Below are 19565 nucleotides of genomic sequence, written 5' to 3'. Positions count from 1 at the left end.
TATATTCCCTTCAAGATTGTTTCCATAAAATAGACATCTACAATTTTATGCCAGTGCATGCCTGTCTCCCTTGGTGCCAGTTATCCATAGGTTGCTCCTGGAGAGTAATTTAATAGTTCCACAGCAGTTGGTGAATAAATAAAAGTTTGGCTGATGGGGATCTAAATATCGCAAACTTGCACCTCACAACCAACGTGTTTCGCTGTTGTATACACAGCTTTTTCAAGGTGTGTGTCATGTTCCCAGGTTAGGGTTCATATACCTATGTTAATTGCATGGCATTTTGCACCTGTTCGCTTTTCGTTTTTCTGAACCCCGGTTCCAATGTTTTGGCCTTGAACATTATACCCAACATGATATATCAATCTTTTAATATGGGCCCTATTGTCATGAAATATGATGAAAAAAACAGATGAAGAATATCTTGAAAAAAGTTCAAAAGAGGCTACATTGCTCCTCACTTTGAAAAAGATAATTTTATGTTGGTGGAGGAGTTGTTTGTTGGACTTCAGGCTTAAGAAAATCGCAGAGCTGCTGAAGGTTGATGTACGTAGGCTGAACATCTGACAATCGGCATTGATTTTTGATGCCCTTATCTCACATTCACCATGAAGGAGTCCATTTTATGTTTATTATTGATTTTTTGTTAATGCATCAATACTGTATACGTTAATAGGATGTCTATGATTTGTTTTATTAGTTTTTTTAAAGTCACACTGGCCCTTATTCTGATCGGTGCGGCCGGATCCGAATATGCGGCCAGCACCGTGCGTCCTAAACCCCGCCTTCCATAAGGATCGCCAACTCCGTCCGAACGCGTTAAGAAGCTGTCCGAACGGACCGCACGTGTATTTATCATGAATACACCTCCTCCATCTCAGGGAACCTCCCCCATCATTCGATGGTCGCAGACCATCGAATGTAGGACCGAGTGGCCAGGCAGCTCCCGCAACCTCAGACCACACGGGCATTTCTCCGTGCAAAAGCAGGGATCTGGGCGGGCAGCTGACATCCGGAAATGTCATATGTCCACCCCCTACACGTGCGTCACGGCCGCATTACCATACGTACGCCCAGCGTTTGCATGGGAACGCCCATGAAACGCGGGGTGTAAACATATGGTAATGAGCCCAAACAGCCCTTCACACCCCTCTCCACCCCCTGTTCGTAGTGTACACATTTCATGCGGAATGTGGCCGTGCGTCCCGCTCGCACATGCACAGAGATGCCTCTGCACATGCGCAGACACAAAACATTGGCGGCACGAACGCACGCGGATATTACCGCACCAACCAGAATAAGGGCCACTATTAGTTTCCCTCCTTTTTTGGTTGCTATATGTTGGGACAGAAACCGCCCAAGAAGAAGGAATGGAGACTTTGAAAAAAAGTGGATCTTTATATCCCCTAAGAGAAATGAGGACCAGGACTAATGGATGGGTGGGCACTCTGTATTATGGTGCTTCTTGCACAGTGTGGTCTGTATTTCAGCACTGATAGAGGAACTATGCAGGTTTTAAAAGATGCAGAGTACTAGAATGAACACTACTATATATTGCAAAGTTGTCTACTCCAAGTGGCTAAACACATACCGTATAACGCAAAGACTATAGAAAATACTGATTATGCATACTTACGGGAAATGGTTCCAGACCTTCTTGAATTACAAATCCCTCAATGACATGAGTAAGGATTTGTGGTTTCACTATAGCTTGGGGAACCTTGTTATCCAGACCTGGAATACTGTTAGGCTTCTGTGTACTGTTGCTTCTGGTAGTAGCAGCTGGTAGAAGAAGTGGAGGTGCTGGTATAGAGGCATATAAAGCGTCAGATGGAGACCTAATAACAGAGGCGCTGACTGAAGATACCACAGTCGGGAGACCTATGAAAGTAACAAAACCCAGCAAAACTATAATGCAGCAGAGCTATGATGACCTGTAATATATAAATAAATATATATATATATATATATATATATATATATATATTAAATTATTTATTTTTTTAATGGTCCTAGTAAAATAGGTAATACCTTTTGCAAATACACCCTTTACTTATAGATAGCAAACAAAAAAAAAATGGCGGTACTTGTGAGTTATCCGGGCTGCCGATTTCTAAATCGGGTCGGATCGGGCACATCGCATCGCATCGCATGCGACCATCGGATGCGATGCGATGCGATGACCCGATTTTTCCATAGGAATCAATGTTAAAATGGACTGAGTCCATTTTAACATGGAATTCAATGGGAAAAAGGGGTCCTTTTCATACCCCAACTATCCAAGTGGGCATGGAGTTGGATATAAACCTGTGGCGAGCGTAGCGAGCCACCGAGCCCGAAGCGTGGCGAGAGTAGCGAGCCCCGCGAGGGGACACAGAATACCGTCCCCTCGCGGGGCTCGCCATGCTTCGGGCTCGGTGGCTCGCTACGCTCGCCACAGGTTTATATCCAACTCCATGCCCACTTGGATAGTAGGGGTATGAAAAGGACCCCTTTTTCCCATTGAATTCCATGTTAAAATGGACTCAGTCCATTTTAACATTGATTCCTATGGAAAAATCGGGTCATCGCATCCGATGGTCGCATGCGATGCGATGCGATATCGCATCGCATCTGATTGTATGCCTTAACTTAAGGCATACAATCAAAAAATCGGCAGCCCGGATAACTCACAAGTACCAAAATGGCTAACAACACATGGCATTTACAGTCTACATGCATCATGGCAGAGAATCTGTAAATGTAGGGAACTGAAATATTCAGCATCATTTTCTCACAAGAACATCATTTTACTGGTCCCTGATTGATGCTGATGATAAATGATGTGGTACTGGATTTCTGAATTGGGAGCAAACCATAACAGAGCAAATAACTGTAACCTGGTATGGCCAAGGTGCAAAGATCAAATGGAACATATTTAAAATGAGCAGAGAGATGTAGATTTGAAATGGGAGCATCCAAACTAGGGTGGCCAATCCCAGGATCAGGATCCCGGGATTTTAGGGCAAAATCATTGAGCACTTGTCTCAACCTCAGATGCTGCCCAGCTGTGCACATCGCAGAGTCACGGCAGAGGTCCCGCTGCGCCGAATGACATCGGAGGTCATACCAACCTCTCACCAACCTGCCTAGACAGACTGCACGCTCTACTGGCCCATTCAGCCAGTCAGCATGCTAGCCAGCCAGCCAGCCCTTCAGTCATTCAGCATGCCAGCCAGCATGCCAATCAGCCAGCACACCAGCCCTTCAGCTACTGAATATAAATATAAACACACATTCTTTAATTTTTATTTTCTTATTTTCATTGGTCAACTCAATCCCAAAAATCCCGGTATTGAGAGTTTTCCAATCCCAAATAGCGGGATCCCTAATCCAAACTCTTATCTAAATAGCGGTGTAAACATAAAAAGCTGTATTTGAGGGTTACATTAAACCCCCCCCCCCCCCCCCTAAAAAAGAACAAAAAACAGTATTTACCCTGCATTCAAAAACAATACATTTATTTGCCCTCCTTGCATGGCAATATGGTTTGTTCAGACACAAAGTTAATTGCTTTTTTTGTTTTGCTGCCACCTCAGAATCGTTGCTCCAGTATAAATGCTCCATTGGGATCAGGTCATGTCTGTCATTCTCCACAATGTCACAACAAAAGCATGCAATGAATTCAAACCTTGAACTTGCAAACCCCAATATAATTCTGGGTTCTTATTCATTGTACAACATAAACTAAACACTGACAATGAGTGTGCATAAAAATGAAAAGCTAAAAACAAAAAATGTATTATATATATAATTTTTTTTTTATAAATTGTTAAAATGTGGCTTGTGTGTTAAATTCTTCCTTCTTCTTTGTATCACTATAAAAACAATATAAATGCAATAATACTTTACAAATTGCCACGCTGATTGTGATGTTTATCTCACACATACACACAATAAATCTAAGGTACATACAATAAATAAATGTTTATTAACCAAAATAAGTATCTGAGTCTTAAGACAAAACAATGCTAGAATAGACACATAAAATATCATAGACCGTAAGTAAAAAAAAAAAAATTAAATATAAAAAAGTTTCTCAGTTATACAAAGATAGTTATTTCGACTTTTTCTCATAAGAAGGTCTGCCTCTTGTTCACTTTTCTAGGCAGAATGCATGTATAGAAGACCATTAAAGAAGAGTGGCGAAATAAAGTGCAAAAAAGGGAAAAACAAGTCATTGTCACATTATTGTATTGTATTGTACAATATAACCTTTCAATAATTCATCCATAAATTAATCCATACATTATTTTGAGGTAAGCTATTATTCTTTAGAAACGAACATACTACACCACAATACATTTTCAAGTATAGAAACATTTATACAAAAGGCATTTTTATTTTTACCTTGTATAATATGACCTACAGAAAGTTCCTCTCCACTCCCTACTGGGAGCGCCGGGGGAGGGTGTGTAGGGGGTGTGGGGGTCTGTGTAATGACACGTACACAGTCTTGCTGCTCCATTGGTACATCTTCGGAGCACATATTTTCAACTTGATAAACCTAGATAAAGAATCCTGTGCCATTAGCATGACCAATGTAATTATTGATAACAGTTGCCTTGTGGCTCTTGCTAATGATGATAGCAAAAAAGGCAAAATTGGATAGTGCTATTCAAATAAAACTTTCTTGATATGATGTTATAATTTAGCAGACTTATTTTTTATAGACAATGTTAGCAAATTGGGGATATACTAACTAATATATTGATTAAAGATAGGAGTGCAGATGTTTTTGTGTTCTGTATTGATCAAATAATCTAAACTCTAAAGGTATGTACATACAGTGCAATTTTTGCTAGAGGCCAATTTTGACTAAGCTATTTTGACTATGGGGTCATCTACCGATGTTGGGCGTATGCGCATTTCTGCACATGGGCTTATGCGGGGTTACCTGAGAGTAAACTTAGATATGCATGCACTCGCGTCAGCGACCATCGAATGATGTGGGTGTTCCCCCACAGCCTACGAATGGATGTTTATGTTAAAGATCCATTCACAGCCTGTGCCATCACAATTGCGCCATTCAATAGACTCATAAACTGGTGCATGCACACATGAAACAAGCACTGACGCTACGCACCGCTGATATAGGAGGATGCGTAACCCCAGGCAGGTAAGTTAATGCACTTCCATATCAGATGCAGAATGATTCATACATAAGTAAGTGGTGATAAAGCAGTGATAAAGTGGAAGGTGATTTTGCACCAGCATACCAACTCCTGTCCTTTATCAAACACTCCTTCCACTTTATCACTTTACCAGGCTTAATACATCTGCCCCTGTATTCTCTAAGCCAGTGGTTCCCAAACTGTGTGCCATGGAGCCCTTGCAGGGATTCCCTGAGTTGGTGGTCCTGGATCAATTCTAATTATTAATGGTGAATGTAAAATGCAAAACCAGTGCTTGTGGCTTCCAGTCAGGGCCGGCGCCACCACTAGGCAGGACTAGGCATTTGCCGGCCACTGGAGGGCGGTACTGAGCTGCCGAGGTACCATAGAGAGGTACCAGAAAGCAGGGAGCGGGGAGAAGGTGAGTCTGTAATCCTCCCTCTCCCCTCCCCGACCCCCATCCCGCCCGTTAATCAACGCTGCCCCCCCCACGCCGCCCGCTGGGGGGATTTCAGCGCGGCAGTATCGCCTGCCGCAGTATCGCCTGCACACCCCCCCCCCTTGCTGCATCGCAGTATCGCCCCCCCCCCCCGCGCCGCAGTATCGTCCGCAAACCCCCCCCCCCCGGGCTGCGCGGGGGGTTTTGCCTGGGGCGGGCGGGGGGCTTGCACCGGCCCTGCTTCCAGTCAAAAAATACGTGGAAAAACAGAAGCAAATTCTGTCCCTAACCACATAGCTGAACCTAAGGACATAAACACTTTTACAATTTTTTTAAATTAATATTTTTTTTTCTATAACAATATTTTGGCCTAGGGGGGTGGCACCATGGACACAGAGCACCTCAACCAAATCATGTGGGCGGCACCAAAACAAAAACTTTTGGATACTCTAAGGCAGTGGTTCTTTACCTCGGTCCTATAGTACCGCCAACAGTGCATGTTTTCCATGTCTCTACACAGAATCATAAGTGAAATAATTAGCTCCACCTCTTTTAAATTGTTTCAATGAGTTATGACTGCATCTGTGCACCAGCTGGGTGACCTATAATACGTGAACTGTTGGGGGTTCTTGAGGACCGAGGTTGAGAACCACTGCTCTAGAGCATAGTGATTCAAAGTACAGTAACCCTTGAGTGGGGGTTTCCCTGGGGCAGGACAATCCTTGGTTTATCCTGCCCCAGAAATACTCACCACTGAAGCTGCAGCCACTGCCTTCTGCAGCAGCCCCTGCTCCCCTGGTGCCGCTGCTTATGACTGTGGCTGTTTTCCAACACTCTGGGAAGTTTGGAGCAAGTCGGAGTCAGGGGGCCTAGGTGCACTTGAGTCTTTGGGCACTAGGGTATTCGTATGTTTAGGCACACGAACGCTCTCGAGTGGCCCTGAAAGGCGACGGGAAGGATTGGCGGAAGGGCCCAGCCTGGCGTACGAATGCCAAGGTGAGCACCAGTTTGGGGGGTGGGAGAAAATGCATGCCGGTTGGTTGGTCAGACTTCTTATCCACTAGTGCTTGTCTGATGCTGGATCTGAGATTGGCAATCGGTTACTTGAGAGGTCACAGGCTTTTTCAATCACTGCGGTGGCTTCCCATGAGAAGAACGCAGGCTGCATTTAGCCTGAAGGAGGCTTGAACAGAAATCCATGGTAAATGCCCTTATGGACTCTATAAAGCTTGCCTTAGGAATGTAAACTATATAAATATGGGAAACATTCACATTATTATTGGTTTATATTCTCACGCATATTGATCCATGGGCAGCTATAAAACTAGGATGCCATGAAAACAATTTGGATCTACTTCATACTGCGATTTGGTCAAAAACATTTACGAAAAAACAACAACAAAATAAAGCTAAAACAACAAGTGGGATATCTGCCTTCTTATGTTGTAATGAATTGCAATTTTAAACATTGTGGGGTATATGCTATGGCTGTGGGAACTGCCGTCTTGTTGTAGATGGCAGTTTGAATACTGTAGGTCGGAAGGGGTTCTGACTTCAACCCAGAGGCGGATTGGGGACCAAAAGTGGCCCTGGAAAATTTCTGTTAGCAGCCTCATGTGGGTGGCACCAAAACAAAATGGGCAGGGTCAGCATAACAGTAGGCGGGGTTACTACATCAGTATACCTGTCAAACTTGAAGCTGAAAGATGCATGCTTTTCCACCTAGGCTTCATGGGGAAGGGGCGTGGCAACATAACAGTATGAATAACACCGTGATGCCCATTACACATTATGGCACACGTGGTAATCCCAATTACACATTATGCCACACAGTACTGCCTATTTCACATTATGCCACACACCGTAATTCCCCTTACACAATATGCTGCACACTTTATTGCTTATATGACATTATGCTATGCGTAATGCGTAAGTACTTCTGTTTATATGCATAATGCCATCAGTAGTGCCCCTTACACAATGCCCATAGAAGTGCCCATTGCAGTATGCCTTCAGTACTGCTCACTGTGTAATCCAGTCCTGTCCAGCCTGGAGCCGAGCAGAGACACTGAATTGATCTTCAAATAGGGTACCAGCTTTTGAGCCAATCAGAACTCTCGGTCCAACAGCCAATCAATAACTGCAGCTGCTGGGCCACATGATGTACCCACAGTGCAAATGGGCAAGGCACCACTGGCACACACCTAGTTATTGCCCTGCACAACAACTAGTGCCCCTTATTCACATTATGCTTCACAGTAGTGCCCATTAAACAAAATGTCCACAGTAGTAGCATTGCTTATATATAATACCCACTGTTGCCATCAGTAGTAGCGCTGATTATACGTAACACCCACACCAGTTGCCAACAGTAGTAGTGCTGCCTATACATAACACCCACACCAGTTGCCGACAGCAGTAGCCCTGCTTATACCTAATGCCCACAACAGTTGCTGACAGTAGTAGCGCTGCTTTTACCTAATGCCCACAGCAGTTGCAGACAGTAGTAGCGCTGCTTTTATCTAATGCCCACACCAGTTGCCGACAGTAGTAGTGCTGCTTATACGCAACACCCACACCAGTTGCCGACAGTAGTAGCCCTGCTTATACCTAATGCCAACACCGGTTGCTGACAGTAGTAGTGCTGCTTTTATCTAATGCCCACACCAGTTGCCGACAGTATTAGCGCTGCTTATAACTAATGCCCACACCAGTTGCCGACAGAAGTAGTGATGCGTAATGCCCACACCAGTTGTCGACAGTAGTAGCGATGCGTAACACCCACACCAGATGCAGACAGTAGTAACGCTTCTAATACCTAACGCCCACACCAGTTGCCGGCAGTAGTAGCGCTGCTGTAACTAATGCCCACACCAGTTGCCAACAGTAGCAGCGCTGCCTATACGTAACGCCCACAACAGTTGCTGACAGTTGTAACGCTACCTATACGTAAGGCCCACACCAGTTAACTGACAGTACTACTCTGCTTTTACAGATGGAGCCAGGCTCTTTGTTGCCGCTGTTGCACCAGATGTTCCAAAAGGCAGATGGCCCGCCAGCATACATGGACATGCAAGCGCCTCGGACGCTCACATGTCCATTGCCTGGAATGGGGAGGGCGAGCATCGGAGACGCACACATGTCAGAATCCCCAGCACACCGCGCCGATTGGCGCGCTGGAGACAGGTAGAATGAGAATGGCTCCATCTGAACATAATGCCCACACCATTTGCTGACTGTATTACTCTCTCTCACAAACTTTTTTTACCTTACAATTTGTGTGGTAGCTCACCATCTCCTTTCATCAACCCTGCTGTTCTCCCATGTAGTTTCACCCCCTCGTCCCCTGTAGCTACGTCCCCTGTTTAGTCTCTGCTGACACGGATGTAGATGAAGGGGGTTGGGACTTGGGAAGGAGCTCAGCCTCGGCTTCATGTTGCTGGCGCCGCTGCCTGTGGCGTGACAGGCAGCGGCAGCCACAGAGAGTAGCGGGGGGCAAGGGAGTCCTGTGTGTCTGCAGGGGACTCCACTGGTCGGGGGTGGGGGGGCTCGCGAATAGCCGCGGATCCACTTGCTTTTGTCGGTAGGTGGGCAGGTCTTTGCCCCTGTTTCCGGCAATCTCAGACCGACTCAAAACAAGTTGGATTGAGGCAGGGAGGATGGTGCTGGGTGGGCAGCAGCAGCTCACCAGGCACTGTCCTCCCGTCTGCCTCCCACATTGCTCAATTGTTCCGTCCCCAGGCCAGGTGAGAGCAACTCACCCGCCCCATCCCGCCTCCTCCGTCGCTCACATGGTTCTGACGCCAGCCAGGTGAGCAGCAGCAGCCAAATCCGAAAAGTTGGATTTGGCTGCTAATTGTATAGCCCAATTCGGATCCATTCCGCCAAAAGAATGTCGGAATGGATCTGACTTTAATTGAATATACCCATATGACAGAAAATATCATAGTAGATAAGTTCGGAACAACTTAAGATATTTTTTTTTCTCAACCAGAAAGCAGTGAAAACATAAACAATACATTTCAAATTATTTTAGCACACATTACCACAGCCACAAACAGCATAACTACAGTCTGAAGGCCCATGGAAAAGTCTCAAGGAAAGCTGCCTTATTGACAAACCCTTTGGTCTACATGTGTAGCTGCAGCTGTGTAGGCACCAATGGATCCAAACAGGGAACTGTCAGATGGGGACGTAGCATTATGTCAGAGGCACGCCCATGGAAAAGACAATCCAACGGGTAGCCATTGGATTACACACAGGGACACCAACCTCTACAAGCAGACCCAAGCTACAGTAGGAGCCTCCTCATGTACGCAGCAAACAGCAGGGGTCAGACCGGCTCAGAAAGCAGCAGCGCATGAGTGGTCCCAGCAGACACTGAAACAAGAGTCCAGTCATCCAGACCGCACTTTAAGCCTACCCAGATGCTGGAGATTGGATGCCGACGCGCCTGGATTTATGTCAGACGAGACCCTATTTAGTTACGCCATTGACACAAATATTCTATAAATCAGGGGTGGCCAAACCTGTCCTCAAGATCTACCAACAGTTCATTTATTTCTGGCAACCTGTGGATCTATAGTAGGAATGAATGCAGCATGAATGTGACAGTTAGTAATGACTACAGCTGTGCACCAGCTAGGTGATTTGGAAAACGTGGACCATTGGTAGATCTTGAGGACCGGTTTGTTTCAAGTCTCATAGGGAGTGGTTAACTTAGTAATCTTAAAAGTACTAAGCCCATGTCTAGACTCATGCATTTGTCTATACTGTGTACTGCAAGATAAATGAGTTGCATTGGAACTTACCACTGGTGACTGTACTTGTGATGGTGGTATGTGTAGGTTTACAGCAACTGTCTGTGGTGGTGGAAGTGTCTGGAATGGCAGCTCAACAAGCGCTTCGGCAGCCGGGAGCTCTTCTTCAGTGAGTAATGCATTCTGCACAAGAACCTGGCCTGGTGTTAACATCTCAGGCTGTACTGCAATTGCTTGCATGGACTGCAGAGGCAATGCTTGGAGCTGGGAGGTTTGGGCTGTAGGTAAATTAGGAGAGGATGCTGTAGGCCGGGGTAATTCTTGTAATAAAGACTGGGCTGGACCTACAGGAGACATTAACTGCTGTCCAGCTAAAGATACTATTGACTGATGTGATGATCCAGGATGGCTTTCTGCTATCATTGTAGATGAAGTATGCGTTGGAACAGCCACATGGGGTGTTGGCTGTAAAGCGCTCTGCAGTTGCTGTGAATTATCTGAAGATGGAAGCGATGACTGCACCAGCAGAGGTGGTTGAGCCTGAATGAGGGCTTGTGGGTGGATTATTATAGTAGGAGACTGACATGGAGACTGGGCTGGTGGAGGAGATACTACTACAGAATGATGAACAGATTGCGATAGAGCCGGAGAATGAGATGGTGGGGTTGGTATAGGGGTGCTATGGTGTGAATGAGTAGTACTCGGGAAGGACAGGAATGCCGGGCTATGGATTGGCACACAGTGCTGGGTAGAGGGAGATTCTAATGTTGGATTATGTAAGGTAATCGTTTGAATCCGATGTCGATGTTGGATCTGCTGCTGCTGTTGTAATATCATTTGATGATGTGGCAGCCTTGGAGGATCTGGGTGGAGATGGATTGTATGGTGTTTAGTTCCAGAATGTGGCTGGACTGAAGAATACGATACTGCAATAAAGAAATGACAAGAAAAGACAATAAGTATCTTGTTTTATACAATGTGGAGAAACAGCATATACTCACAATTTAAATATAAGATATCGTTCATTAATAAGATTATACCTAATTCTATAAAGAGAATTCCAGTCATAGAAATAAGTCCTTAATAACTACATAACTAAGAAGCACTGCAACATTATCAAGTTTATGATTGAATTAGGCTAAGAACATTTATTTAAAATATATCCAATAAGACTTTTTTTATGTTAATTTTTAATAAAAACATCAGAACAAATATTGATGGCTGATACTGTATATCAGACCATCAATGATCAAACCACCACAACTCTATTCTCCCGGAACGGATTCTCTCTGCAGCGTCAGGTGGCCAAATGGAAAGTGAGGGGCTGCTTTTGAAAATTTCCCCAGTGGCTGCTAACCATTGTAGCGCAGAGTGGGCAGTGGTGCTGGGCTGACAGATCAGCAATGATCGGCAGCACGGCAGCAACTGAGGGGGGGGGGACCAGGAAACATAGGGATTGTGAGGTGGCAGCTGTGATGCTGTGAAGCAGCAGTAGCAGCAATGCAGCCGCACAGTGGGCTTTCTGACTGGTTGCATTAGAGGCTATTGTGTCGGGAAAAGTCCAGACTATATTGTTGCATCTGATGTGCGACCATGCCAGGTAAGTGTCTGAACACTTGAATCAATAGAGAGATGACTCACATAGCCACACAATAAAATAACTCCTAACAACTGATATATGTCAGAAGCAAGCAGTCTATAAATATTACCTTAATGAACACTTGGGCTGGGGGAAACAATGGGCGGTATTCAATGAGCCTGATTCGCCAGGTTTTTATGGCGAATTTGTGCTGTTTGGCGAATTTTTGACAAAAACGGTGAATCACCCTATTCAATGACCACATGGCGAATACATTTGAAGGTTTTTTTCGCCATGATTCACCGAGTAGCAATCACTATCTTTTTATGGAGAAGTGGAATGTGAACTTTTAAAATAAAGTGTTTTGTTTTTTACATTTGGTGTAAAAAAATCAGGAATTTTATTCTGAGGAGGGGCATGCTACTTTTATTCATGTGCTGTAAGCACATGAATATATATTTAATTTTAAAAAATATATATATATATTTTTTTTACACAGCAGCCAGCAGGGGGCGCCGGAGCCGAGCCACTCATTACATATTCATATATTCACTGCACCCGATCGTTACAATCGGGTGTAGTGAATATAGGTCCCCTGCTGGCACCCCCGGGGGGCAGCCTGTGCTGCCTGGCACCCGGGGAGCCCACCTCCCCCCCACAAACGTTCTGGGGCAGGCAGAGAGACTTCCATCTCTCTGCCTGCCACCGTCCTCATGCTCCCTGCGGCATTCGCCGCAGGAGCTCATATTCGCTGGTCAGGGGCTCGCTGCCCCTGACTCATTGAATACCGGAGCCGGTGAGGCTCCGGAACGTGGCGAATGTGCAGCGAATCCAAAAAAGGATTCGCTGCACCTCGCAGGTATTCTCATTGAATACCGCCCAATGTATTTTTCTTTACCTGAAATCTATACATCTATACACACAGGTCATGTGCATCTCTCATGACAAAAGCATTGTCCTCATTTTTGTACTCGCCCTGATGATTATGTAAACACTTCATGTTTTAGATCATAACACAAACTAATATCATTCCATCAAGTTAATGTGCATTCCCCTTGTAAGATTAACGGTTACAAGTGAGGCCCAAAAAATGTACAATTCTGCCCAGTTCAGCTCTAGGGTTACATTCTTTTTCTCAAATCTGTACCACATCCATGGTTTGACCACATTAAAGTGTCCATTTACACTATTATCCCTGTAAATTCAGTTAATATGTTCTAGTAGGAAAATGCTCTCTGAAAGTGTCAACAAATCTTACCTGGGGCAATCAGCTGATGTAAACTTGCTGTACGCGTAACAGCGGTGCATCGCGATTCCGATCCAGAACTCTCTCCTTTACGACTTGTCTCATAACAGGAGTCTGTGTGTATGGTTTTAGAACTGGTAACAGTTGTCTTGTGACACATGGTTAGGGGCTGGTCATGGTTATTTATTTTTGGTGGAATGTTTTGTGGACAAATTTCCAAGATTGGTTGGCTCCGCAGTGTTAAATTCTGAACCTAAGCAAAGAGGTAGATAAAATGCAGTTGAAAGAATATCAGGGCATAACTAAATGTATTGGGTTTTTTTTATGACACGCATGCCAGGGAGATTAACAGGACATAACACTACCACAGCATTACAGGTTTAAAATATAACATTCATGAAAACAAAATGTAGCGCAGATGTTTCATTAGAAAAGGTCAGGCTGCTGTGCCACTGGTCAATTATATTAGGCAGCAATAAATAGATGCACTTATATCACTCCCCTGCTTGTACTCACTTAGGGGCCCATTTAGTATGGCTTGCATATACAATGCGATCTGTGCGGAATATTACCGCCCGGGTTCACATTGCAATATGCGATTCTATTGCAGGAAAGTAGTACCTTGCACAGGAAGGGACAGGGCTGCCCCACGTAAACCAATTCATGAGAGGAAAAAGTACAATCACACGTTCGTAAAGATAGTGTTTCTGAATCCTGTGAACTATAATAGAAAGGCTAGGAATCGATGCAGACTTCCACATTTGAGCCTTTGTGGAAATTAGAATATGACCCAGTAGGTAGACATCACCATTGGACAGTAATCTGTGGTGGTAATGGAAAAGGGCTACTACAGGAGCAACAGGGACATCTTCTACCAACAGCTCATTATTAAGTGCAAATACATTAGACCATAAAGACTTCAACATCGGACAGGTCCAGAAGACATAATACAAAGTACCTATACGTCCACATTGCCCCCAGAAGTATTTGACGAGGTACTGTAGGCCAAATTTGGGGTTGTCTTTCTGGAATGACTTTTCTCTGAGAAATGTTCCAAGAAACAATAAGGGTGAGATTTAATAGGATGAGAGATTCAGAAAGTGAGAGATTTAATGAGAAATCTCCAGTTTTTTTAAATCGGCAATCATTTACACTGCAAAATCAAACTGGTTTTGCAGTGTAAATGATTGCCGATTTAAAAAAACTGGAGATTTCTCATTAAATCTCTCACTTTCTGAATCTCTCATCCTATTGAATCTCACCCTAAGGGTAGAGTGGTCCAACCAGGACATGGGTAAAATGTCATTCTTATGTATAGATCCTAACGACCACTTGTCAGTCAAAACAAAATCAACTCTCGAATAGGAATGATGAACATGTGAAAAAAAAGTGTAATCGCTAATCATCGGATGTTTGGCTTTCCAGGCATCAAACTCTGCCAAAATCTGATGGAAACCTGAGGATAGATCAATAGTCCTACCAGAGCCCAATGCAACAGATCAAGATTTATCTAATGTTGGATCAAAGACCATATTAAAGTCCCCCAAAAGGGCACCTCTGGTATGACCTTGGAGAATTCTACAAAACAGTCTACAGAACTGACGTTTTTTAGTATTGGGGGCATAGCAGGAAGCCAAGGTGACATCTACATTATCCAGCTTACCCACTAGTATCAGATATCGTCCCTCATGATCTGGATACATAGCACAGTAGCAAGCAATTATGACCACCACCCCTGCCTTTTTTTTAATATAAATTCTTTATTGTGAAAAGTTGACAACCTCCACAACACGTGCAGCGATAATGAACAATCAACGACTCCACTCCATTATTTGCTGGACCAACATTGTAAATTGTTCAGGGTTGAAACATCTCTGCGCCTCTCAGTCCGATCGGGTACCGGCGGCTGATGCGGTGGACTACGGCGGAGACAGAGAAGATGGATCTTTGCCAGAGGACCTGGTGAGTAGGATTTCCTTCCACAGGTTCCCCCTATGATTTCATCGGATCCTGAAGCCCCGAACCCCGGACTCTGAAGCCCTGGAGCCCCGGACTCAGCAGCCCTGGAGCCTGGACCCCGGGACCTACCTACGGGCTCAATATAGGTAAGTGTCAGTATGTGTGTGTAATGTATGTATTAAACTTTTATTTTTCAGGGTTGTCAGTGTGTGTTTATTTAACTATTTCTTTTACTGTTGAACTACAAGTGCCAGCGGGCCCTTTAATGCCCCGCATGCTGGGACTTGTGGTTCTCCAAGTCCCAGCATGCGGAGGAGGCTTGCTGGGACTCATAGTTCCACAGTAAAAGACAATAGTTTATTCTATTTTTTTACACTCAATCAGCCCGGTGACCACCGCACAGGGTCACCGGGGACAGCACCAGGCTTCAGCCTGGTCAGGTAAGTCCTGGAGGGGGGTCCTTTATTGGGGGGGTCCCCACTTCCCCAGGACCCCTGGCCAGGCTGACCGGTCAAAGGGCTGAATGCTTTGGCCAGGGTGACTTGTATAAAAAGTCTCCCCCCAGCTGTGGCATTACCCTGCTGGCTGGTTTGGCCTGGGGCTGGTTCTTTAAATATGGGGGACCCCTAGTCATTTTGTCCCCGTATTTTGGGAACCAGCCCCAGACCTGGAGCTGGTTTTAAAAAATCAGCGAAGCCCTGCCGGCTAACTAAAATTTAGAAGCATAACCCGTCTATATAGAACTTTAGTCACCCTGCCACCTGACTAAAATTTAGACGCATAACCCGTCTATATGTGCTGTAGGAGAGAGCATGCAGCTGTGAAACGCCCACATGGGTGTTCCAGCTTTGGCAGTATAGTTGCAAGAACGGCCCTTTTGTTCCGATATGTCCTGTCGGATGAAAATTAAACAGCACTGAACCTTTGACCGACCGAGTATGGACGGACAAGACCGTTTTTGGCCATTTATCGATTGTACAGAGGGAGTTGGGACACCGTAAGGCCGTCCGACCCACAACGGAAGAACGACCCGACGATTGTATATATGTGTACCCAGCTTAAGCCACAAAGAGCTACAGCAGATAAACTATGGCTGGGTACACACTTATAGATATATCTGCAGATCAGTTGATCTGCAAATACTGTATATCTCTTTATGTATTGGGCAGCATGAACTCCATATACACTGCATGAACGGTCGTGACATGTGCCCACCCAGTTGAGCTGTCAATCACCAACAGCTACTGGTGCAGGTGTACGGCAGTCGGCAGATAGGCAGTACACACATCACGATGTGCCAATATATAGGGATCGGCTGCGATATGTCTGAACTACGCCTTTCAAAGATGTATTGCAGGTACACACTGGCTGGCAGACCAGCGATTTATCGACCATTCAGTTGAAGAAAATACTGAATAAAAAAAAAATATAGGGTCACTTATTCAGTGTTTTTTTTTTATGTTGCCTATGATGTCATCACGCTGAGCACCAGCCACAGTCATGGAATGTCCACAACCACCTGTCAATAGTGTGCTGACACACAACCTGACCCTTCCAACTCCTCTCCCTTGCACCACTTTGTAAAATGCAAACAATGTCCTTTTCTGGTGTAGGTTCCCAAAACTGAACAATCAGTAACACATCTTAATAAATTAGTTTATTGAAAATTTGTAGAATCATGTCAACACCAATGTGCCATGAACATCTGGTAAAGTGTGAGAAATACTGCATAAACTTAGTTACACATTTCAGGGGCTCATACAGTTTATGCCTTCTGTTTTCTGGCACTGACATCAGAATAAACATGTTTTCTATCCTTGCAAAGTGCCAGCATTTAGCTCGCTTCGTGCTGGGGATTTTTTTACAATAAATAGGATTGTCTGGAGAGGAACCCTCTATGCCCTAAGCACATGGAATTCTTTAACAGCATCAATAGGAAATCACAATTTGGTTGAGCTACTGAGCTAGCTGAGATCTGAAGTACTCAATACTTTCATGATCTACCTAGATTAAATTTGCTCACCTGAGGAGCTGACGACCGACAAGGATGCGAAGAGGTCGTTGACGAGATTACTGGAATATCAGACTGCACGGCTGCAACAGTTGCAGCTGGTGTAAATATGAGCTGCAAAACACAAACACATATGCCAAGGCTGTAATGCAATTGAGTAAAAAACCCTGCCAGGAATATATTCAGATGAGACTTGAAACAGACATCACTGATCATCATTTAGGGAGCAGTGGGACATTTACATGTACTCCCCAGTGGGTAAAGAAAATCGTAATAGGAATATTTATTATCTGTATGTCACATATAGAGTCTTGTTTTATGTGTATCAGATACTTAATTGCTGGTGTTGTGCTATATAATAAATGCCCAAAATCCTCCAGCGAGACTCTGTAATCCCGCGCATGTAAGTAATTTGTAACAATTAAGAGATCATTGGAACACCTATATAAAATGATCTGGTACACGGTACCTCAATAGTGATCCCTGATCAGATAAGCCTTTACAATTTATTTATATTGTACAAGTCCATTTTTAACATTCTTATTTCCTTGTGTGTTACGTCAATAAATGTGTCAAAGGATATTATACTGTAAGCCTATTTTCCCACTGGGGAGTACATTTGGTTTTAATCAAGTGGCATACATGTACATTTGTTCCAGTGACCCGGAGGCATGATATATATTGGTGTTTATGTAATGCTTGCCAGATCGTATTTTAGCGAGCCAACTGATGCTAAACTCGCACAATGGACCAGAGAAGATACTCACCATCTGAGCTCGCAGATACATCTGAGCCTGACTTGCACTTAGAGTTGGGGAAGTACTTCTCAGTAACATGGTTTTCTGGGTGATGCTGCTGCTTGTAGTGCTGGAGGTCTGAGATCGGTTAATGACTTGGGTAGGAGGAGGCGAAGTAGAGAGATTTAGCTGAGGGGGAAAAGAAGTGTCAGTTTATATCCACCATAAAGCCCAAGTCTCCACATACACCAGCATTCTTTGCTATGCTGCCAGTTTACCCGTACTTAATATGTCTCAGTTGAAACAGGGTGTTGCTCTTATTTGGTGATCTAGGGCAGTGGTTCCCAACCCTGGTCCTCAAGTACCCCCAACAGTGCACGTTTTCCAGGTCACCCAGCAGGTGCACTCATTATTCAGGCACATTTAAAAAGATCCACAGGTGGAGCTAATTATAGCAGTTGTGATTCTGTGTGGAGACTTGGAAAACATGCACTGTTGGGGGTACTTGAGGACCAGGGTTGGGAACCACTGATCTAGGGTGTAAATTTATGGGGTTTTGTTTCCAACATTTTCAAATACACCCAAATAAAGACATCTAGGAGCCAATTCAATTAGGGATGAGCAAGTTGATGGCGCTTTATCCCATCTACTTCTTGCCCCATCTCATGTACGATTCACTGATTTGTGTGCATAGCCCTGTGAGTTGCAAACAGCAAGAATGGGACTACCTAAGTGCCCCTTATTAAACTGATGACTTGGTAGGTATAAGATTCAAGTAATAGACAAACTCAGACTTAACAACCCCCTAGTAGCAATCTCCCTGACTCCCTGAAGCATCTAGAAGACTCCCTGATTTCCTCTTATTCCCATTATGTAGCGGTTTCATACTTGAAAAATAAACAAAAAACAAAGATATATATGGGATCATCCGTGCCATTTCCCTTTGATTAGAAGGCCCCTGCAAAATCAAACTGGTATTGCAGTGTAAATTATTGCCTCTTTAACAAAACTGGAGTTTTCTTACCAAATCTCTCACTTTCTGAATCTCTCATCCTATTAAATTTCCCCCAATATTTTCAGGCCACCATACTTCAAATTTACATGTTGTGAGATTAAAAATGCAAAAAGGACAATTCAATGAACTGATGGTTGGGGGGGAAAAGCTTATTCTGGTACTTACAGAGGGTTGTGGAACACTTGACTGTTGGATAGTGGCACTAGGGGAAGCAGAGCACCTTTCACCAGACACACCTGCCTAGAAACAACAATTAGTAAATCAATAATAATAATAAAAAAAAACTGTGCAATGACTGGGAGAGGGTAATGCTGATAGAGGAATGGGATGGTAATCCTGAAGTACTCAGAGGGTGTACAATCATGTGGGATTGTTAAAGGCCAGTGATGGAGAACTTTGGCACTCCAGCTGTTGTTGCATTTATGCGCACCAATGCTTTCATTTCACACTTGTTGACATAATGGTGTCTGGGTTCCGGTGTCCATACTGTTTCTTGACAAGACTACTACATTCTGCAGCTTCTGTATTGGGCTAAATAGCCTTTATAATGAAATGTGTTTATTTAGTAATCAAATGCCTGGCAATTAGTTGAACAAGTATGGATAATTAGACAGTTTCTAGATAAAAAGTCAAAGGTTGACATGTAATAGGTTAACAGGGTCAAAA

At 44.2% G+C, this 19565-nt stretch overlaps 1 protein-coding gene across 3 annotated transcripts in view; it reads right to left on the bottom strand.

Moving 5' to 3' along the window:
- Positions 1-19565, bottom strand: part of PHC3 (polyhomeotic homolog 3) — a 79404-nt gene that overhangs the window by 25745 nt on the left and 34094 nt on the right. For 2 of the 3 annotated variants that reach the window (XM_083177788.1, XM_083177789.1), the window contains exons 4-10: positions 19065-19139; positions 17915-18073; positions 17160-17261; positions 13190-13430; positions 10404-11278; positions 4390-4546; positions 1637-1881 (exon numbers count right to left, since the gene is read on the bottom strand). In XM_083177788.1, coding sequence (XP_083033914.1) covers positions 1637-1881; positions 4390-4546; positions 10404-11278; positions 13190-13430; positions 17160-17261; positions 17915-18073; positions 19065-19139 — 1854 coding nt within the window. The remainder of the gene's footprint in view (positions 1-1636; positions 1882-4389; positions 4547-10403; positions 11279-13189; positions 13431-17159; positions 17262-17914; positions 18074-19064; positions 19140-19565) is intronic. The other variant, XM_083177790.1, reaches the window with a different exon arrangement.

Source organism: Crinia signifera, chromosome 3 (assembly GCF_055691185.1).
Source record: "Crinia signifera chromosome 3, ASM5569118v1, whole genome shotgun sequence".
Lineage (NCBI taxonomy): Eukaryota > Metazoa > Chordata > Amphibia > Anura > Myobatrachidae > Crinia > Crinia signifera.
The sequence above is the reverse complement of the archived record's forward strand: the minus strand, read 5'-3'. Positions and strand labels throughout refer to the sequence as shown.